The sequence below is a fragment of the Hyaena hyaena genome, unplaced genomic scaffold (assembly GCF_003009895.1).
Source record: "Hyaena hyaena isolate Hyena2069 unplaced genomic scaffold, ASM300989v1 scaffold_106, whole genome shotgun sequence".
NCBI lineage: Eukaryota > Metazoa > Chordata > Mammalia > Carnivora > Hyaenidae > Hyaena > Hyaena hyaena.
The window spans coordinates 3,523,059-3,546,703 of NW_024080738.1; the positions used below are offsets into that span (position 1 = coordinate 3,523,059).

The window sequence follows — 23,645 nt, forward strand, 5'->3', positions numbered from 1 at the left end:
AAAGAATCAATAAATGAAGATTGTCAACAGCTGAAGGATACCTACGCAAAATCCAGAAGAATTGCTTGTCCTATAAATTATTCTAATTTATAAGTAAGATTTTAACTCCCCTCTCTTTGGCAACATGTTTTGTTTGTTTTATTTCTAGGAGCTTGGTTTCTCTTAAAAGTTAACGGCAGGGGGCACCTGGGTGGCTCAGTCAATTAAGCGTCCAACTCTTGGTTTCCGCTCAGGTCATGATCTGAAGGTTTTGTGAGTTCGAGCCCCATGTCAGGCTCTGTGCTGACAGTGTGGAGCCTGCTTGAGATTCTCTCTCTCTCTCTCTCTCTCTCTCTCTCTCTCTCTCCCCCTTCCCTGCTCACACTGACTCTGTCTCTCTCAAAAATAATAAACTTTAAAAAAGTTATCTGCAGATCTTTGTCTATTAGGTTTGTAAAGACCCACGTTACATCTTCAAGTACTGTAGAAAAAGCCTATTTATTCTGTAATGAGATATTAAATAGACATTGTGCTGAGTAAGTTCTTAATGAAAAAACCGTCAGTGGCTGATATTGTTATCTGGAATGAGACAATAATCAAATAAAGCCGCGTATTCTGCAGCCCACACCACAAAATGCCATGAAACAATTATTCCTCATCACTCCAACACCCACAGGTGACCCTCCAGAAGGCCCGCTTATTCCCTTCACAGCGAAAGATGTTATTATCCAAATAGTGTGTGAGCAGTGCAAGGGAGGTTTTACATTGGTCTAGGGACATAGTGTTAAATTTATAAAGAAAGTCAAACTACTCTCAGTGTCCTTTGTGGTGTCACACTTTTAAGTAAAGGGCACAGATGAAGGTATTGAAAATTACGGAAGGGTCTGTTTCAGCTCATTAAACAGTAACATGCTTGTAAAAAAATTATCCTAAAAAAATTAACACGCTTTCCAGGATTGGGGATACCTTGGGCATAAACTGCACAGATAGATTCACGTCTGTTTCTTATAAAAGTAGTTGGTGAGGAGGCTTGGCAGGCCAGCCAACAAAGACAAAGGGAAAATAACTTGAGTTTTTCCCCACAGGGAAAAAGTATACTTTTTTTTTTTTTTGCTAAGTCTGTGGTATCGAGATTGATGTTTACAATTACACTGTGTCTCATGAGATGAAAGAAATAGGTGCCAGTGGTAATTGCTATCTGGAGCCAAATCTTATTTATTCACGTGTACACAGACCCATGTCAAGCGAGCTTTGTAGTTCCAACTAACATGTTTGCTCAGAACTGAACAAAATAAGTGCTTTCATGCTGCCTTTCGGTTGAGTGTTGAAAACAATACAAAGAAACCTCTCCAAATTATTTCCAACTCGGGTCTCTCTTCTGAGGTCTGGACCCTGACAACTGGCTGCCTACTCAACCCTCTGCACCTCAAGGCAAACTTCTCCCAGAGTCCGTAGGCAGTGTCACCTCCTCTGCCCGCTCCTGGTTTCTCTTGGTCTCAAGTGCCACCCCCCTAGATTCGGCTGGCATCGCTGCCATTTTAGTTCCCCCCACAGCCACTTAACCAGGCTCTTAACCGAAAAGGTCAGCCCTCAAAGCAAATTTCATCATGGTAAGCCAGCGACAGTCATTCCTCTTTGCTCTACCATCCCCATAGTTTTGCACATTCTTTTCCTCCTCCACATGGGGACGGCCCCTGCTCCCATCAGGCTTCTGATTAGAAGTTACTTGTTCTGGGAAGCACCTTGTCTTCCCCATCAAATCCCCACTGTCTCCACATTGATGTCTGTCTCTGAGTTCTCTAAGGGGAAGAATTAAGCCTCCTTTATTCACTGGCATTTCTCTAACACTTGATGGAATCAATGCTTGGCAGTAGGTGCTCAACCAAAATACTTGTATAGAGTGACTGAACGTCAATAAGATAAGATTATTGGTTTTCAGACCAAATGAATCAATACGCTTTTGTGGTGGGTCAGTCAGAATTGTACATTCCTAGCACCAGGTAAGTGGGAGGTCAAGAAGCCTTCTGAAGAAGGAGCAAGTGGTAGTCTTTGCAGTAAAATGACTTGGTTAGGGCCACCTTTTAGATCTGGAGGAAGTCCAAGGGGAAAGGAAACTGAGTCACAATGAACACACAGAGAAGGTAAAGAGAATTCCCATATGCCCCTCGATCCCTTCCCTCAGCGCACCGGTGTTTTTAAAACCTCCACAGTTGCCAGCCATCTGAATGTTGTTTTAGCTCACTTCAATGTCTTTGTCAAATAATGACTACCTGTTGCATATCACACTAATTGTTTTGAATTCAATATCTTCATCCTCACAGTCACCCTATGTGGTATGTACTATTTTATCTTATTTTCACAAGATAAATTGTAAGGAAACTAAGGAGATTAAGAGACTTGTCCGAAGTCACACATGAAGGGAATGGTGGGCGCCTAGACAAGGCCTGAGCTCCGAACTAACTTGTTAACTAAGGCAAGACCGGAGTTAAAACACAAAAGGTTTTCAAGCACTGACTGATGTATGGAAGTGTTGAATCACTATATTGTACACCTGAAACTAATATAATACTGTATGTTAACTATACTGGAATTTTGAAAAAAGGTTTTCTTAAGATTTTGATGGACAAGATTTTTGCCAAGAAATTGAATATATGGCGTTTATCATATAGAAATACTAACATAAGTGTATAGAGATACCGATGCAAGAATGTTTATTGTACTCTATTTGCATCAGGGTACAATTGGAAACAATTCTCAAATCTATCAGAAGTGGGCTGCTTAAATAAATTATAGTTCATTTGTAAAATGAAATACTAGGCTATGAAGATGATTTTCTTTTCTTTCTTTAAAACTTTTTTTCTTTTAGGTAAAAAAGCTGGTGCAGACATTTACGTCTGCTTAAAGGCAGCTTCGTGATTTTATAGCTTATATTCTCTAATCTAGCAGCAATGATAGATTAAAAATTAAAGGCAATATGCCATTTCTTTTGATAGCTTTGAAGATTTTCCTCTTTTTTGTTAACATACTTGATAAGGAGGGGAGAGCTATGCTCAGACAAGATAAACATCTCTGCGAACTAAAAAGATAACAGAACATCATAGCGGTGAGTGGAGCCAAAGTGAATGGATTTGCTCATCTCTGAAGTCTGGAGACAGGCTGTATATCAACATTTGAGTCATAGAAACCAAATGAAGCATAATTCAAAAGTGAGAGCAAAATATAGATATTTCTTAGGCAGCAACAATGAAGAGGTTTTACTCCTCCATAGATGCATGCGGAGAAACTGCTAAAAGCATACAAAACAATGAATAAATTCAAAGGGAAGAATTATACAAGCAAGAACTAATAAAATATGCCAGTAAACCCTGCTATTAATTACAGGCATAACTAATAATCATACCTTATATTTTTCCATAGCAATATTAACTAAAGTCCATATATGATTTAAAGCAAAACCATTAATAAAAGAGGAGTTTTGTAAACAAAAAGACAGTTCATCAAGATTATGTAATAATTTTGAATTTGTATTGAAATGAATAAAGCAAAAATTGACAGGATTACAGGAAAATATTGACTAATCTACAATTAGAGATGGTTTTTTGATTGTACAACTCAGAAAATGATAGAGGGGTCAGAAAAATTTGTAGAAATATAGAAAAAAATCACAACGGGGGGTAGGGGAGAGGGGAAAATGGGTGATGGGCATGGAGGAGGGCACTTGTTGGGATGGGCACTGGGTGTTATATGGAAACCAACTTGACAATAAAGTATAATAAAAAAAATAAAAAAAATAAAAAAAATCACAATATAATCTTTGCCCAATGTATGTACGTATCCCTGCTCCCCAAAATAAAAAATCAGTATCCAAAATATATTAAAACTCCCATAACTCTATAACAAAAATTCAACAGCAAATGGAAATACTGGCAAGTTACATAAATATTTGTCTCAGAAGAGGAAACCTCCATTATCATATGTAAGTAACCTTAAAATGAGACATTATTTAATACAAAAGTTCCGCAAATGGATACATAGAAACATTTTCAGGTATATTTAATGTAACGTTATCCACACTTAAAAAACAAGGGGAAAACCTAAATGTCCCTGAGTAAAGGAATGGATAATTAAAACTCATCTAAATGGAATGACTAAGTGGTACACCTGAAACTAAAGTAACATTGTGCATCAACCATACTAAAACAAAACAAACAAAACAAAACAAAATACCAAAAAGCCCATACCTCATCTCAGTGCATCAAAATAACAGACCTTGAAAAGACCAAGCTAATTAAAACGACAACAACAACAAACAAGTTGTAAAATATACAAATCCAATTCATGATTGTTGCTGCTTTGGGGGACTAGGGTAGTTGAATGGTACCAGAGGGGTCTTCCATTTTATGAAAAGTGTTTGATTCCTTTAAAAGATCTGAAGCAATTATGAAAAATGGTAACCATTAGTTTTAGATAGAGTGCATGTTATGCTGTATTATTTTTTACAATTCTGTAATAAAAATTGTTTTACATGGGAGATATAGAATGGTATGCATAACATGATTCATTTTATTAAAATGTATGTCTATATTGTTAATGCATAGAAAAATAAGAAAGAATATATGTTAAGCTGTTAGTTATTTCCTAAGGATGGGATTATGAGGAAATTTGACCTTCTTTGCTTTACATTTCTCACAGACATTAACTTACAGTACATATTTTATTTTTTCAAGTTGCATCTATTATTTTGTAAATAAGAACAACAGGGAGGAAAAAACCCTGAAGAACTTTTTTCCATAAACAATATTTTCAAAAAATTAGTTTTAAATAATTTTGACTGGGTCTTTCTGTGCTTTGCTTTCAAGAAATACTTTAAGCATATAAACACAAAATCTTAAGAATGACCTCATATCTAGTCTTTAAAAAGCATTTTGAAAATTCTTGTTGAAAAATAAAGTTCAAGTGTGTATTTAAAGGGACAGCTTAGGAGTATGTATCAGCTTAAAGGCATGTCTTGACATTTCTTTTTCTTGCCAACTATAATTTTCTCAGAGAGAATAAAGAAAAGTCAGTACATGTCTAGAATGCTGATAATTAAAGGACTGAATCTTCCCAAGATTTCAGCTGAGAATACATGGTGAGCCTTTTTCTAGAACGATAATGTTATCAGAGATTTTATTGTCAATCTAGGTTCACTCCAAACCTTTGATTTTGTCTTTTCCATGGTGTACATAAGTTTAAAATAAAATGTGTTACGTAAGTGTGATGGTCATCTGAGTTCTCCACCATCTAGCAGCATTTGAAAGTCTTCCTGAATGTTTTTTAACAAATATCGTTGAGCATCCTGCCTTCCAGTAGAGTGTTGTTATTTTGGTAACTTTTTATTTTTGCTTCTATTCTTAATGATATATTGCATAAACAGAAATGGGGAGGAAAAACCGGTCATGACCCACTAATTGATTTCTCTCAAGGGGATGCAATTTATAATGTCCTAAACGCCACTCTTTATACATAGCAATGTTTCCCAAGGGTGGTCACAAATCTGTACGGCAAGTCCTGGGGGTGGAGGTTTAAATGTAAGTTCCGGGGGTCTCCCCTTAAATCAACGAAATCAAAACCTCAAAAAGTTTCAACCGTCCCAGGTGAACCGCATGCACATTGGAGTCTGAGAATCTCAGTCAGGAGGATGGTGGGTGGCATGGGGGGTGGGGTGACACCGGGTGACAGGTGCTGTGGTGCAGAGGTTCTCGAAGGTGTGCTGGAGGCGCTGGGACAGCACCCCAGAGAAGACAAAGGGGAGATTGCAGGCTGAGCAGGTGTTGACAGCGAAGAGGAAGGAAGTCTCAGAAGGATTAGGAAAGACCTCCACGTCTGGGAGCATGTGTGGTGGGTTAAAAAGAGGTGTGGCTCAAGTATATGGAGTTCCTCAGAGGGCAAGTGAGGAGGGCAGAAGCTGAGGTTAGAGCTGGTGGCGGCTGGGCCGATTCTTGCGTAACGTGCCAAGAACTTTTGAAAATGGCCAGCCACTGATCAGTTTCAAGTGAAAGGGACGAAGTCAGAACATGCTTTGCAGGAAGGGAACCATGGTGGATTAACGGAAGCAGGTAGACCGTAGGGGCTGGAGAAGAGTTAAGAAACTACAATGGAGGGAAAAGTTAGTGAGGTCTTAAAGTGGGGAAATGGAGAACTCAGATTCAAGAAGAGTTTCAAAAACCGAGTGGCAGTGCTATGTGATCAGTCAAACATGGCAGGCAGGAGAGAGAGGATGACTAGGGCTATCTCGGCTTGGTCAACAGGGCAGCTTTTTATTGTGAAGGGTATTCATGCCATTCACAGTGCCTTTGCCCACCGACTGCTCTGTCATAGAGTCATTCTTTGTACACTCATTTGCTATCTTTCTCAATACTCTTGGATGGTACATTTCTTCAAAAACTATACATCAGCATGCTGTATTCACATCTGATCCTTCCTTTAAGGCAGATGAAAGTTCCCAGTTATTTGTGGCGAAGAAGCCAGGTGAGAGCATCCTCTAGATTTTCACAGAGATAGTATATTTAATTAGGCCCAAAGTTATGAGTGATAGGCTTGTCAGAGGCTCTCGATAAACACTGATCATTATTTCATAACATAATGCAGATGCTTTCTAATCATATGTATATTGTTACATCCAAAGCCAATGTAATGATAAATACAAGACAACGAACTGACATATTACGTATGTGAAAAAGGATATATACTTATAGCGTATGTGACAGAAAAAGATCTGCCAACAACCTAAACGTTCATCCATCAGGGATTGTTAAGTATGTTACAGCCACACTGTGAAATACTATGTAGCCACTAAAAAGAATTAGCAGGGTGTATATGTGCTGGCATAAAAAGGTTTTTGTGATATAGTGCTGTGACAAATATATATAGGTGACAAAAGTATATCGTGAGATGATATGCATAATATGATCATGCAGTATTAGCAAACATTTATTATTTTCAATATGTCCAAACGGTTCTAAGTGCATATATATATGCATATATATATTTCATTTAATCCTCCTACCTATCCTCTGAGGTAGGGACTATTATCATCTCCACTCAGGAAGCTGGAGTCCACACTTTGAAGATCAATAGTCAATAAGTAGAAAGGAAATCATACCATCTGCCTCTAAAATATGTGCTATTTGCCACTTCAGGATGGCGATAATTACTTCTAATCAAAGTGAAAATAAAATGTGTGCATGTAAGTGTGCATATAAAAAAATCCACACATCACACTTAAGCGACCTCAAGGAAGAGGTGTGGGTTTGGCGAGGGAGATGACCAGACTCTCACCATTTAGTTGATGTACTTCCTTTTAGTACTTATGGAATAATTTTGTAGTAAAAATACTAACACTGCATAAGACCTAATCTGCATAATGTACCTCCTCTAAACACAACTGCACAATATTATTAAAGAAAAAATATTAATTAGAGAACAAAAAGCCTGTCCTCTCCTGTTAAAATCCTTAAAACATATTTTACCCTTAACAGATTCTGGCCTCCTCACCAACTTGCTGTGGTATTTCACGGTGGTGTCTGATGAGTACACTCTCTAGGGAACAGATCAGTTATTTCACTTTCAAAGAAACCATTATCTAGGAGTTCCAAGGCTCTGGAAAGTTTATCTTTCCTTTCTTCTATATAAGCTACTTCCAGTTGACAGCTGTCAAGCTGTCTCTGACATTTCTCATATTGCACATTTCATGTTATGTTCAAATGGCTCATCCACTCATTCATCTCCCCCACTGGATCCTCCCAAAGGCAGAAATCATGTATTGTTCATCTGTAGACTCCAATGAGAAGCACAGTGCCTGGCAAATGAGAGGGTCATCAAAAAATGTGTAGAGACATAAACTAAGACTGATGACTGCTTCTAGAGTTTTTAATCAAAAGTAACCATTTTGGCTCCAATTAATATTATGGGTAATGTCACAGTAATACTATAACTGCCACATTTATTGAGTGTCTGCCTCTGCCAGTCACATTAGAATGTCTAGAATCATTTTTCTTCCTTCTCTGAAAAAGTTAAGCAAGGTGAACATTTTTAGAATATTTTCTTAAAAGATGTGTAATGAGAATCTTCTTGAGTGACAAGAAAGGAACACAGTATTCCATGTAAGAGAAAGCTAGGGTATCACAGATCAGTATTCCTTAGTTGTAAGATAACTTTCTTTATCAAAAAAAGTCATCATAGGAAGTGGGAAACAAAATGAGATATCACTTTATGTTTAAACTCTCCACAACTTAAACATTGTTACTGCTCCAAAAATCACCAGTCAGTAGTGATCCATGTACATTTTTATTCCTACTGAATGCAGTGAACTTTACAAGTAAGATTTCACAATCAATGGAGACTCTGACATCCAGGGTGATTTATGTGGGAATCCCAACAGCTGAAGGAAGAAAGATTATGACCAACACAGCGTCAAACACAATCTGTGTGAGGTCTCAGGAATAAACGCATGTGGTTGACACTTGAGAAAGAAATCATCTTGACCACAGACAGGCTCAACAATTGACACTTGGAACATGCCTGCAGGCGGCAAAGGAAGGGACTCCAGAATAAACAGCTCTAACTACTCCATTTCAAGCTGAGAGGAATGTGCTCCTTTATTGTAAGAATCTTTCTTCCTAGTTTCTCCCTGTGAGGGCTGCACACTAGCAATTTCGCCTTTACTCCATGGCTTCTAGTGAGTATAGGAAAAGATGTCCTGAGTCATCCATCCCTCTGTGTTTTGATGAGGAAGAAACACACCAACCCCTTCTATAAGCCGTGGGTGCTGGTCTCCTTTTAGGCACTTCTGAAATGCCTGACATTGGGAAGTCAGCGTCTCTGGTTCCTGGATTTCTGGTCTGCAATACGGGGATCACCCGATGGGGCCTGTGAGAAGTCACAGCACTGAGCTCTGAGGCCTACGCACATTCTCCTGGTGCCTCTTGGGGACTGGCGTGTTTCTTGTCAACATGCTACTAGCTGGCGGCTATTTCTCTCATTCAGCATTCACCCAACCCGCTCATGCTTACTTCCTGAATTCTTTATTGAAAAGAAAATAGTTGCTCCCTCTCACGGAAAAAGAGTCAGGAGATCACTTTTGTCTCGCAAATGGTCTGCAAACTAAGGACAAACTATAAACCAAGATGATAAAAATGTAGACATGATGCTTTTTGAGATGACTTCTTATATTCAGAGAAAATGTACTCAGTAACATGCATGAGGTCTAAGGTAGCACCTAACACATTCACACTTGTGTTTTGCTTTAATTTATAGAGAATGAAAAACATACTCTTTTTTTTAAAAAAGCAAAATAAATTTTTTTTAAAAAATAAGGCCACCTGGCCTCCTAGGGTGTCTGTCCATACACCCTGAGTTGGGACTGATCAACAGTCGCGGCTGAAATGTGTGATTTATGTGCTTCAAGGGCTGCTGAGGGAGGGGGTCAGTAATGGAATTTGGCAGCTAAGTAAATGGCTTATATGGGGAAGCTTAAAAGCCAATTCAAGGCTATTAGTGTTCAGACAAACACAGGGTCACTAAGAAGTTCTTGAGAGTCTATACTCTAACAGCTGAATATAAACTGGAGCAGACAGAGTTCTCCAGAGCAATGGCAATGCCTCTTTGTGACCTTTAGGTGGGAGACTAACCTTGGTTATCAGAGAAGGACCTCAGAAATTTCAAGTGAATTACAAGGCTCGTATTTTGTCCTTAAAATGTACATTTTGTTCTTGCTCTAGCCTTTTATAAACACACGACATGTATTTTTTAAAATATAAATAGAGCTCTATTCTTTTTTGTCTTCTTCTATCTTATAAAAAATAGTAAGTAATGGTAAGGATATTAAGAAACGTAGCTCTGGTCAGCCTGCTGTCTCTGGGCATTTATCCACTCATTTATTACATATGTATTGAACACCTGTTTATGGCTAAGCACCGTGCTCCATGTCAGTCATACTGATGGAGACACAGCCCTTGTCTTCGAAGAGTTTCTGGGCCAATAGCTGAAACAGAAAGTAAGCCACCATTACACTGCTGTCATGACAATAATAATAATGGTAGCTAAGCACACTGTGTTCTAAGTACTTTATATACTGACTTACTCATTCTTCCCTACAGCCCTAGTAGATAGGTGTTACTATGAAGAAATTGCGTACTGAAAGGTGACGTAGCTTATAAGACAGAGCCAGGATTAAACACCAGGGAGACTGGCTTCCCAAGCTATCTTGTCTCCATGCATAAAGCAGTTCTAATTGCTTGAAATGAGCTACTGGGTTTTGCTAATTATTTATGTTACAAGTCACACCTATCTCCTTGCTCCTTCTTCCCAACTTAAATTATCATAAATAATCTTTCCCTACCATCCCACCTTTGTTCACAGCCACAAGTACCACTATTGGACCCGAAAGTTTTTCCTTTCTTCCCTTCCCTTGAATAGTAACTTGAAAGACTATCCATTATCTTTAACTTTTTCAGCTCCCATTAATATTGAAACCTATTGGTACATGGCTTAATCCTCCAAAACACCCAGAAATCCTCTCTCCAAGTTGACTGGTGCCCTTCTCTTTGCTAAATCCAACTGCATATGGTCAACCTGTGTTCCCTTTTTTTTTTTTTTAAATCTCTGCAGAATTTAACGCTGGGGGTCAGACCTGTCTTCCTGACTCTCTTTATCCTTTTTCTTCTGCAATACCACTCTCCTTGGCTATTCTCCCATCTCTCCTCTGGGCCTTAATTGTGGGTGTTTTCTTGTAAAGGACAAAATAAGAAAATGGCCATTAAGTGCGCAGCGCATTACCTGCACACAGTTAAGTGCTAGCTGTGCTAGTAAGTCATTATTCTTATTAGATTTTGGATATTGGATTTTGAGGCACCGTTGCGAGTTAGGTGGGTAACGTGTGAGCAGGGAGAGTGGGAGGGCATTCCAAGCACACGGGGCAGCACAGAGCTTCACACACTCAGGGACTGCAGACCATCGGGCATGTATGGTACCCCGCACGGGGTGAGGCGGTGGGAGAAGGAGACAAGCAGATAGCAACGGCCAGGCCATGAAGGACCTTGCGTGCTGAGCTAAGGGGCTAGAACCTTATCCTAGAAGCTGTCGCTTGACAGGTTTGCTCAGTTTGAAGAAGGGGAGGGCAGTGATAAAATGTGCAGTTAGGGGGTCTGCAGGATGGATGGGTTGGGGGCAGACAAATTGGAAGCGGCTAGTTAACTAGTTAACAGCGACTGCAGGAATCTGGGCAAAGCAAGCAGCTGGCTGGACGACTGGTGGCAATTCATGTGGAAAAGAGAGTCAGGGTATAGTATTCAAAGATATAAAGGAGGCAGGTCAGGAATGAGAGACAGGCGTCTAGCACTGATAAAATTGCTTCCCGTGATGAGGAATCCAGAAGAAAAACCAGGTTAGAGCAAGAACTACCTGCCCTGCTCTTTTTCATTTGTGTTTTCTTGATTTGCTTTCTTCCAGAAGCTAAGGCACTAGACCCACGGTAACTTGTGTGCCTCTGACACTTCCCCTTTACTGTCTAAAAAGAAAGAGAAGATTCCAAGCATAGGTGAATTATGGAGATTTCTGTAATGATAACACAAGGGCATGATGGAGTTTCCCTCTTCGCAGAAATGTCAAGGGATGCAATGTTTTGAACAAGGCTTTCCTCAGAGAATTAATCAAACGTCTTCTCCTGCTCATAGTTTATTTTTCCTCTCAGTACACTGAGCTAGATCCAGTCACACTGGTATTTACATGCACTGACATTTTAAAGAACTTCAAAATATATTTTCTGGACCAATGTCCATTAAAACACGCTAGTTAGATTCGTTAGGCAGATCATGAGCTTTTGGAAAGTGGGTGTAAAATTCTGTCTCTTTCAACCCTGATGCATTGTGTGGTTAGTACTCCATCAGTTCACGGAGTTGTATGCCAGGCACCCTACACCAACACCTACACTATTTATAAACGGATCTTGTATTTATAAGGTCCATTGCAGCAGTGAGAATGTCAAGCACCCTATGGCTTTGGCTTTTTCAAGCTGTCCCTGGCAATAAGTGTGGTCTTGATTTTTATCCCTCTGAGTATGATTCTTGAAAGAAAGACAGAGGGAGAGAAAGAAGGAAGGAAAGAAAGAAAGAAGGAAGGAAAGAAGGAAGGAAGGAAGGAAGGAAGGAAGGAAGGAAGGAAGGAAGGAAGGAAGGAAGGAAGGAAAAGAGAAAGAAAGAGGAGAAGAATGAGCTTCCTACTGGCATTTGACCAGAGCGATACACTTCCTGGCCCGTGAAACAGACTGTTTGTGAAACACCCTCAGGGAAACTAAAGCTGAGATACATTTCAGCCTTAGGAGATGTAAAGAGAGTGCTCTTTTTCTCCCACAATGCCTATATTCTGACTGTTCTGACTTCTTTAAAAAGTGCTAGCTAATAGAATTCCACCAACCATTTAATTTCTTTTCCTAGGACTCTGTTTAAATTCAGCAACTGCTGATCTGTAGCTTGACTTGGCTCATTCCAGACAGTGCGGTTGTCTTCACAACTGAGATTGTTACAGCCTGAGGGGACATGTGACAATGCACATCGGTTTGTGAGCTGTCAACTGCATGACTCAGTCTTCTCAGTTCTTTGTGTGGAGGAGACCTGGCCTTTCCGGAGCTGAGGCCACACCGGATGCTCCTTTGAAAGCTCCCGGGAGGAGCCTGGTCTCATCATTTGCCTTGTTGTATCTGTTGGTCTCTACAGACTGGACCCACCCTGTTCACCACCGTGTCCTCAGTGCTTGGACAGTGGCCAGCACTCAGTAGGGTGTAATAAAGATGTGAGCTGAGGGCAGGACAAATCTTGCATTGCTTTTACCCCATCACAGCATCTGTCACCTTGGGGATGCTCAGCAAATATTTAAAATAAAGAAATGTTGGGGCGCTTGGGTGGCTTAGTCGGTTAAGCGTCCGACTTTCGCTTAGGTCATGATCTCGTGGTTCGTGGGTTCGAGCCCCGCGTCGGGCTCTGTGCTGACTGCCAGCTCAGAGCCTGGAGCCTGTTTCAGATTCTGTGACTCCCTCTCTCTCTGACCCTCCCCTGCTCATGCTGTCTCCCTCTCTCTCTCTCTCTCTCTCCTAGAAATAAATAAAAAACATTTAGAAAAAAGAGAAATGTACAAACATACGTGATTCAAATGTTTGTGCGAGTATGACAGACTGAGGGCCTGTCTGTTAGAAAAAGGATGAAGGAGGTGTTTATTTCTCTAGGACTGTGAAGGAAAATTTTCAGCCATTCACTCCCCCGTGTGGAAGAGATGGTGACATTTAGTGTTACCACTAAAAAGACAAAACAGACACAAGACAGCATTTGTCCATCATGAGGACTTGACAAGAGAGCCAATCCTTGCAAGTTCGGCCCTTTCCCCGGGGCAGGTTGCTAAATGATGTGGAAAAAGCAATGCTGTTCCTTGTCTGGCTGAAGTACCGGAATGCACCGCTATGCTTTCCTAATGATCCTTGAGGAAGTCAAATGGGTAAAAAGTGAACCAGTTAGGGGTGCCTGGGTGGCTTAGTCGGTTAGGCGTCCGACTTTCGCTTAGGTCATGATCTCGCGGTTCGTGGGTTCGAGCCCCGCGTCGGGCTCTGTGCTGACTGCCAGCTCAGAGCCTGGAGCCTGTTTCAGATTCTGTGACTCCCTCTCTCTCTGACCCTCCCCTGCTCACGCTGTCTCTCTCTCTCTCTCCTAGAAATAAATAAAACATTAAAAAAAAAAAAGTGAACCAGTTATAGCCTGTGTACATAGTTTATGCCTAATGTCTGGAACTGTCAACATTTTTAATTATTCCAGCATTCTCGGCTGCTGTTTGCATATAAAAGTATCTAGTTGGCTTTATCTTGTCAAGCTCTATATTAGGATACCTCACACTCTGAGTTGTCCAGTGTGGAATCAGAAGGCAGCGGTGTATTTTCCATGAGGTGGGCAGCCTAATGGTTCATGCCATGGACCCAACAGTCAGCCTCGCTATTTACCAGCCATGTGACCTTGAGCAAGCTACCTAACCACTCACAGATGATGAAACTGAGGCATAAGTAAACCTTGCTCATAGTGTGTGTGTCTGCATGTGAAACAAAATAACTAAAGCCTTAGCACACCTAACAAGGGGCTCATGTTAGTTATTATTTTATGACATATAGGATATCTATGAAGCCCTAAGAAATAAAGACATGGGTTAATTTAATACTGTGTGGTCAGTGTGGTCCTGTTCAGTATCGCAGTCTTAACATCTTAGAACCACTCTACCCAACCGCATGCCTGCAAATTTACACTCCATGAAGTCAAGAGCCTCTTTCTGGGTGGACTGGCTCTCTGTGTCCTGGCTCCGTTCCCTGTGCTCACTTTCTTGTGGGCCATAAGGTCATTCCTCAGTGTAAATTATACAAAATGGTTAGCTGTTCTCATAGAGAACTCTGGAGCCTCTCTGTGTTCTGGTAATGGGGTTGAATGCTTTCATGCGCCTAGCAGGAGAGAGTCAAGTGGCTGCTGGCCAAGTGTGCGTGTGCGGTAGAACAAAGCCCCTCATGCCCTTCCTGCTGTGGGTGGTGCATTGTATCAACAGTTTAGAAAAGACCAGGGGGGTTCACCACAGCAGAGCACCAACGGCCTTCAGAGCTACTGACCGTAACAGGTTGAGTCGAATGTACTTCTGTTGCTAATGAAGTCCCTCGGGACCCTGGGTCTTTTGCCTTATTTTAATACATGGCCCCGCACCTCAGCCTGCTGTGGGGGCTGTTCCCTTCTACAGCTGACCTACTGGGTTCTGGGGCCAGCCAGGCTCAGAATTAGGTGGACAGAACCGCGGATAGAGACCCTGAGGGTCCTCCCAAAGGCCAAGCCTCACTTCTCTGGACCCTCCTACTCAGATTTAGTGGATGACTCACTCATTCACACTGACAAATGCTCTTTTTCTTACCCTCTCCCACTCCGGAGTTTGCTAGAAATGAATTAGGCCTCTAATTTTTGCAACCCACTCCGGAAACCATCATAATTTTAAAAAGTGATATGAAGTAAACTTTTTATCGTAAGATGGCTTAAATTCAACTGAAAAGTGTAAAAGGAGGGAACAAAACCATACTATTTTAATGTTAGTTATTTTAAAAAAAGGACAACATTTAAACCAGGTTAAAGGGTCTAATAGTGTACTTACTGCTTGGCAATTCCAATAAGGTGTGTCATTCTGCACATTCCTGCAATATTCCTGTTATATAGCAAGGGATGTTTAAGTACTTATTTGCAACTAACAGCCTCACCCAGATCAGTATATTCATATTTAATAGACATCTATTCTAATAACCTTTCATTATTCTACTTTACTCACTTGACTTATCAGAAATGTATGTGAAATTGTACTGCACGGTCATGTAGCCTTTCACTCTCTCCCCTCGTTCTTGTGAATCTCTTTCATCCTTCTGATTCCAGTTATGAGCATCTGGTGTGCAACACCACACGCAGACCAAATCCTTAACCCCAGCTTAGTCAGTTCCATAGTTACGGAGGTCTATTGCCCAGTTTCACTGGTGTATCGCATAGCTAACCTGAACTTGGCATCTTTAAACAGAATTTCTCATCTTCTTCCAACCTCCTTTCTTCTGGCTGGTTCCCTTGCCTAACCTCCTATAATGAATGGTACACCTCCCTTCTGTGAGCCTGTCAAGCACACAGTTTTTTAAAAACTCCCCTCTTCCCTCCTACATGCATGAAGTCCAAGTCATAGCAGGTATTTATAACAGCAGGTTGTTTCTTTTCTAGCCTCACCATCTCACTCTACACTTCAGGTTCCAATTTTGTTCACTTACATTGCTTTCTAATCGATAACCTCCCAGTACAGCTCTGATTAGTCCGTGCTCTTGTTAAACACTTCTAGTGCTCCCTACCAACAAATTCAGAATTCCTCTTATTCGATGGCACACATGATAGACCTCAAACCTCTTTTGCAGACTCATGATGCCCACCTTTCTTTTCTTTGGCTATGTTTAAAGTGCTTTCACACAGATCAAGTTTGGTCTTCACAATAGTTCTGTAAGGTAAGAAGTCCAGGTGATAACACACGTATGTTTCAAATGAGGAAACAGACCCAAGAAGAAAAGTGGGGTGGTCAAAATTCCTTGACTAGACAATAGTAAAGTGTGTCTACAGCCTGGTCTAAGAGTCAGTCTAAGGAGATGGGCACTCAATCTTTCTCAGAAAAGGCCAAACCTGGCCAAACTGGATTGTCTCCTGCTCTCAAAGCCTTTCCCTCCCTCAAGCTTTCACTCGTGTAATCTTGGAACACTTTGCTCTGTTCCCCATTCACCTCAATCTCTTCTGCCTGGTAAAGCCTTTCTCTCTTCCTCCTCTGACTCACAGAGTGACCATGCAATTGCCTTTAATCCCACTCTGCTTTCTTAGTCTCCTTTTTACTGTTTCAGGTTATTACTGAAATGAATCATTCTCCTTTGCCATTTTATGCACTTAGTTTTTTTTTTTTTTTCTACCAAATGGACTAGAAGCACTGTGAGATTCTGGCCTGGCACTTAAATGTCTCTGTAGTCCTCCCCTGTCACACGCTGTAAACATGTAACAAATATTTGCTCTGTGTGTATATGTGAGATTCAACCTTTTTTTTTAATTTTGGTATGGCAGTATATTTCATTTTTACTATTTTATTCTATTGTTATTTTCAAAGTGTATATATTTGCATCATTGTATCTAGAATCTTTGCCATGTGGCAACCTTGGTATAATCCTTATCACTCTGGCAATACCCTTCCCTCACTGAACATCCAGTGGCGTTCACTAAATCCTTAGCATCATCAACTATTTTAAATAGTCTCCTAATGGCTGTAATGAATTGATGACTCATTTTCCCATGTCTTGATTTTTAATATTGTTTTCACTCAGGTATGCTCAATCAGAATGTAACTTGGTTTTGTCAAGCTGTTACTTTAATTGAACTTGGCTATTCCATACAATGACTGGCCTGGCTTTACTTAATTGGAGTTTACCTTAATCAAATAATGGTAATAGAGAAGAAAAAGGATGGTGACCAGGTCTTTAAGCTTGGCACAAATGAATAAAACATATTTTGCCCTCATACCATACCGTAATGTATTTTTCTAGCATTAGAAATGTTTTTTTCCCCCTCTAAAGTAGCCCTGCTGTTGAGAAAGCTTTTCTGATGTCAGTGGGCTTTTGAACGGCACTGAATTGAGTTACATTTACCATGGGGCTCACCACGCTGCCTCTTACATGTCCCTGGCTCATATCTAGAATGGTAATTTGTCCAGGGTGGTCGAGGAAGCCAGCCACTTTAGCTAAAACCCCTGCAGGCTGTCACACAAAAGCAGAAAATGGATTCAGCTTGAATCTTCCTTAATTAACTTCCAATGGCTGACAGCAAAGATTAGTGAAATACTGCTAGCCCTGACTTAATACTCCTCCTGGTGAACAAATGCTGTAACCATTACTGAGGTTGTGCGCATGAAGGACATTGATGGAGGATGTGTGGAAGAGCTGCACAAAATGACGGCATTATTCTTGTGTCAGTGTGTAGCTTGTGTGGAAGTCTCTCCCAGACACAATGAAGGCATTAGCTGTTTCTTAAAGATTCAACATAGATTTATCAGACATATTTCTGCACGTTAGGCCCCTGCTCTCCTCTCAGACCACAGAGAGTGGTTCTGGGTGAGATCCTCAGATACTGGTACCTGAAAAAGGCACATCTGGGTCAGTTCTTGATTCTCTACCGTGCAGGCACTGAAACCCCATCTCATTACTTAGCTGAGGAATCGATTCACTTTAGGGAACCAATTCACTTTCTAAAATTCTGATTGCTCTGAGTTACAAAGTTACAAAATATTTATTTCTTATTAGTCGGGGAATGGTTGGAGGATTTGTCATCTGGTGTACCCATTATCATAGACCCAGACACAGCATTCAGAGCAAAGAATGTTAGAAAGTCAGGAGGAATGTTTCATCCAGATTACGTAACAGGCTTGGCCATTTTCCCTACTCCATTTACATAATTTTTAATGAGTGAGAGGCTGGACAACCTCAGAAACAATACACTTTCCCTCCCTACCAGTATGGACCTGTAGATCTTTCTAGATTTCAGGTCAATTGCCTCCCTTCAATTTGTCATTAGGTATTGCTTCCATTCTAATCCCCTTGATGAGTTTCAGGATTCATTAGCACACCAATTCTGAGTTAAACAGACCTATGTTTAGGACTTATATCCAACACTTTACATCTGTGTATTCTTAAGCACTCTTCTTAGCCTGAGTCTAGTTTTTCTGTGTGTCAAGTAAAGGAGATAACTACCTATTCCATAGAGTTGTTTTGAGATTTAACTGGATAATTTATGTAAAATTTTTGGCAGGTAGTGAGTGCCCAGAAGTGACAACTGTTAGTATGTATCAGTATTACTGAGCATGCGTATAATTTGACTTTTTTCCCCGTTAAACCACGATGAAAGTACTTTATGGCTAGCAGTATTGTTTTCCTTTCTAACCTGCATGTGACAGGCAAAACACACTCATTAGACGTCAACTTCTAAAATGAAAAAAATATAGGTAAAATTGCCATCCCCGTTTTACTCATGGAAACTGAGTATTAGAGACATGAATAAAACTTTCTAACACTTTCTGTACTGGGATTGTCATATCCCTCTAGTGGCTACCTTTTTCTTTCCCATTCTTTCCCTAGCATTCATGAAATGCATTCTGTCCTTTAAAATAAGAGAATTGAGTAAAATACGCCCATATTATAAATCCTATGGGAACGATTTTTGCATATCCTCTTAAGCAATCTTATCTTCTCCTATGACTTTATTATTAATGTTTTATTTATTTCTGAGAGAGAGAGAGACAGCATGAGCAGAGGAGGGTCAGAGAGAGAGGGAGACACAGAATTGGAAACAGGCTCCAGGCTCTGAGCTGGCCGTCAGCACAGAGCCCGATGAGGGGCTCGAATCCATGAACGGTGAAATCATGACCTGAGCGTAAGTGGGACGCTTAACTGACTGAGCCACCCAGGCACCCCTCCTATGACTTTATTATTATCAACAGAGATAACATGTAACAATCTGTCTAGTGCACAGCTCTGTCCTAATGTCCAGATCCCTATCTCCATTCTCCTGCTCCATGTCTAGCACTTTGAAATCATGCAGGCTCTTCACACTCACACATTCTAAATGAACTCATAGTTTTTCCCCTACACATGTTTTTTACTCTGTTCACTCTATCTTGGTGAACTGGACCACTCTTCACCCAACTCACCCAACTGCCCTAGAGAGAAGTTAAAGCATAATTCTTCCCACTTTCCTGTCCAGTCAATCACCATGTAATGCCCATTCTTTCCCAGCACATCTCTTAGATGCCTCTCGGACCCTTCATCCACCTACAACCAACCTGTTCAGGCCACTGTCGTCTATCAGCTGCATTTCTCCAACAGCTTCCCGAGTAGCTCAATCTATCCTCTCCATTTTAGGCAGAGTGATATTTTAAAATATGAATCTGATTTTGTCATTCTGCTTAAAGCCTAATTCTTAAAGTCATTCCCTAATTCTATTTCAACAATAAAATACAACTTCTCTACCTGGCACCCTGGTCCTCTGAGATTGACCCCTTCTCCATTTTTCCAATTGTCTTTACTATTCACACTTTTGTGCTGCACAGTGCTGCTATGTCCACACTGTCAGCCCCCGGACGCATCCCTTGCACTCGGCATGTGCATTTGAGAGTTGCTCCCCGGGAAGCATACTTTCCTTCTCTCTTCCCTGGGGCACTCTGGTACTGCCCTCAAATTCCAGCAGGGACATCATGTTTTCTAAGAATCCCTTCCTGGGGCACCTGCGTGGCTCAGTCGGTTAAGCGTCCAACTTCGGCTCAGGTCACGATCTTGCAGTTCATGTGTTGGAGGTCCACGTCAGGCTCTGTGCTGACAGCTCAGAGCCTGGAGCCTGCTTCAGATTCTGTTGCTTCTATGCAACATTATAGTAAAAGTCGTATCTAGCACAGTAAGAAAAGGGAAAGAAAATAATGCTGCTAATTGTCAAGGAGGAAACAAAATGCAAGGAGTCAATGAGAAAGAAAGGTTGAGCTCCAAGTGCAGGTCCGAGGCACCATAGGTCACGACTGTTAATTGTGCCAAGGGTGGACATCTGATGTAGTGATCGGCAGTGATTTTTCACACACCAGAAAATCTCACTGAAAGAGTACTATAAATCATCATTCAGCCGGCGGGGGGGTGGGGGTGGGGGAGGGCGGTCTCTGAAATACTTCATCCAAAAGACCTTTGTGGGGAGGCAGCAGTGGATAAGTGAAGTGTGTAAGCCATCCTCACGTTGTTTCTTACTGTACTGAACAGCAAGCTCCATCACCACAACTTCACCTTCGGGGTGGAGATCAAGCCCCAGGAAGAGTTTGTGCCATCTGCTGTGTGTGTTACGTGGTGCAGGGAATGATTCTTCCCAGGGATGAGAAGTCACAGTGCTCTCAGAGCTGAGCTGTGGAAGACTTAAAAAGAAAGTGGGTGAAAGAGCTGTAAGCAGTGTTCATTGTGCTAGGGGCATTTTAAAGAGCTGTGGAGAGAGAGACGAGCCCCGCCAACGGGTAGCAGGACGGGAAAGAAGTGGCTTATTCTGGAGACCCTCCTGGGCTTGTCTCTAGTCTTTTCTCATCTGGATTGTCCTTCCTTTTCCTCCTTGGATATCATGCTCTTTCATTTCTTCGACTAATTTCTTGGACTGTCATCTTCTTCCTTCTTAGTCTGACTTTGATTTGTTCTCTTGAGACCAACTCTCTCTGTGCCTACTTCTCTGTTCCTCTCCTTTCATTTATTTATTTACATTTATTTATTTTATAAATAAAATTTATTTATTTACATGTATTTATTTTTAAGAGAGAGAGAGAGAGAAAGAGAGAGAGCATGAGCAGGGGAGGCACAGAGACAGGGAGACACAGAATTTGAAGCAGGCTTCAGGCTCTGAGATGTCAGCACAGGGCCCAGTGTGGGGCTTGAACTCACAAACCGTGAGATCATGACCTGAGCCGAAGTCAGCTGCTTAACCAACTGAGCCACCCGGGCGCCCCTCTTCTCCTTTCTTTTCTTTCCTTTCCTTTTCCTTTCTTTCTTTTTCCTTCCTTATCATGACCAGATGGACCATTATATTTTTAAGAAAGTAACTACAATATTTGTCGAGTAACATTTATAAGTCTAGCTTTTAGTTTAGAAATAACTTTAGTCTTTAGAGGTTTCTCAACCATTACACCACCAGAGCAGATGAAGCAACACTTTATTTTTTTCTCTCTTGTGCATTATTGGCTCCTGACTGAGGGAAGGGGAATGTTCCCATCCTCCCGATAATGGTAACATTTTGCCGTTAATGGTTTTATGCTGAGGAGAGGCATGGGCTTGAGTTTAGGAAAGATTAGATTGGTGGCACTGGAAAGAAGGGTTTGCGTGGGAAGACATACCAGGATGTGAGACCTGTGAGGAATTCACTATAATCTACACGCGAGATGAAAAGGATCTCTCTGGACTAAAGTAGTGGTATTAGAAGTGAAAGGGAAGAGACAGAAGAGAGAAAATGCCTTTTGACAAAATCAATTCCTAATTTTTGTCACTAGTGTTTTTAAACCTTTTCAGTAAAAAAACAAAAACCAGACATTACGTATTTCACGGGATTGTTAGGACGACGTACAAAGGACCCAGGGCTGTGTTTGGCACTGAGTATAAGCTCAGAAGCCATGTTACTACCCTTTTTTTTTTTAATGTTTTATTTATTTCTAGGAGAAAGAGAGAGAGAGAGAGACAGCGTGAGCAGGGGAGGGTCAGAGAGAGAGGGAGATACAGACTCCGAAACAGGCTCCAGGCTCTGAGCTGGCAGTCAGCACAGAGCCCGACGCGGGGCTCGAACCCACGAACCACGAGATCATGACCCAAGCGAAGGTCGGACGCTTAACCAACTAAGCCACCCAGGTGCCCCACGTTACTACCCTTTTAACTTAACTGTCCCTTAACTATCACAGACCCTCCCTGGTAGGTTATAATCCCGTTCCTGAGTTTTCTGCTTATTTGGGATGGAAGAATTTTGACTTTCCTCCAGCTCCTCTCTGAACCAAAAGATTCATCCATCCAGCTTCTTCCTCTTTAATCTATTACGAGGGAAAGAAAAATATTTCAAGTACTAAGGGAGCGGGGGTCTTCTCAGTTTGCCGTTCTCTCTGTTCCCTGTGAGGTTACTCACAATCTGCCCTCTGGTCCTCTTTTCTCAAGGCACAAACTATTCCTTGAGCTGGAAAGATTAAGACCCTTCTCCGTTTTCTATTGTGAAAGCGGGATTATTTTCTTTCTTTCTTTTTTTTTTCCTCAATTTTTATTTTTTTATTTTTTTACAAATAGTTTATTGTCAAATTAGTTTCCACATAACACTCAGTGCTCATCCCCACAAGTGCCCTCCTCCATGCCCCTCCCCCCCTCGCCCCCACATCCATGGGATTATTTTCTGATAATTGAATTTCCCTCTAAGATAATCCCCCCTCCCTTTTTGGTGCAGGGAGCTGCCTGTGGGATTTCATTCTCCGTACATTTATTATCTTTCTAGTTATCTGTTTCTTAACAGCCTTGTCTGATGGGTTTCTTTGTGAAACAAGGTCAAATGCTGAGATTAACCCTGCAGACCATAGGCTTTTAAAAGCAAGACAAAACAAACAGAAAGGAAATAAGTTAACTTGATTATTGCTTCGATTCTTCCTCATGAAACTGGAAAAGGTAAATCACCTGATGGTAACTGGCATTGTAAATGGCACTGTACAGAGGGAGAAGGCGTACACAAGTGTGACTTTTGCCTTTTAAAAACACTGAATCAAGAAAGTCAAATGGATTGATGCGGCCAACTTTGAAACTTAGTCACGCTACAAAATGAAGCATAAAATAAAGATGCATACTTTTCATACACTCTTATTTTTCTGTCTAGAAGGTTGTGCCTGATGTTGGTCTGCCTGGTAGGAGGGATAATCTTCAAGTAAATTAGCACTTACCATCCTCTTTGTCAGGGACGATCGTAACCCGAGCCCCCGGGTATTCTGATCCAATCCTCCCACCCATGGGCATGCTCAGAAGGACATGGAACGTTTCCTCCTCTTCATACAGGGAGTCGTCAATAACAACGACGCGACATGTTTTCTCACGCTCGTGTCTGTCAAAGCGGATGACGCTGGTGTGGTCTTCAGGCCTGGATATGTAATCGGAATAGGACAGCACTGATGTTGGCACAGTTCCGTCTGCCGTTCCTGGAGACAGAGGATCCAAAAGGCATTTACGTCGGACACATTACATACGCGTGTTTCCAGAAACCGTTATTTTCATATGCAACACCTTCACAGTCGATTAGTATACCTCCCTGGAAAGTGCCATAGCACCTGCATGGCACTGTAGCATTACGAGTCTCCTCCCTCACAGTGGTCTCGACCACATGGAGAAGATTACATTCCCAGTGTTTTCTCCTCTACTTCCTGCTGCTGGTCTTTCAGAACAACACATTACACAATCAGAGCTCCTACTATTCAAGTGCTTACCGTGTGCAAAGTGCCAAGCGCTTTACATGCGTTGCCTGCTTAATCCTCTCAACCCCTCCGCT

The 23,645-nt window shown here is 41.3% G+C and overlaps 1 protein-coding gene across 1 annotated transcript in view; it reads right to left on the reverse strand.

Annotated features, from left to right (window-relative positions):
- Nucleotides 1-23,645, reverse strand: part of FREM2 (FRAS1 related extracellular matrix 2) — a 162,333-nt gene that overhangs the window by 40,958 nt on the left and 97,730 nt on the right. Inside the window, exon 6 of the mRNA XM_039236089.1 lies at nucleotides 23,047-23,298. Coding sequence (XP_039092020.1) covers nucleotides 23,047-23,298 — 252 coding nt within the window. The remainder of the gene's footprint in view (nucleotides 1-23,046; nucleotides 23,299-23,645) is intronic.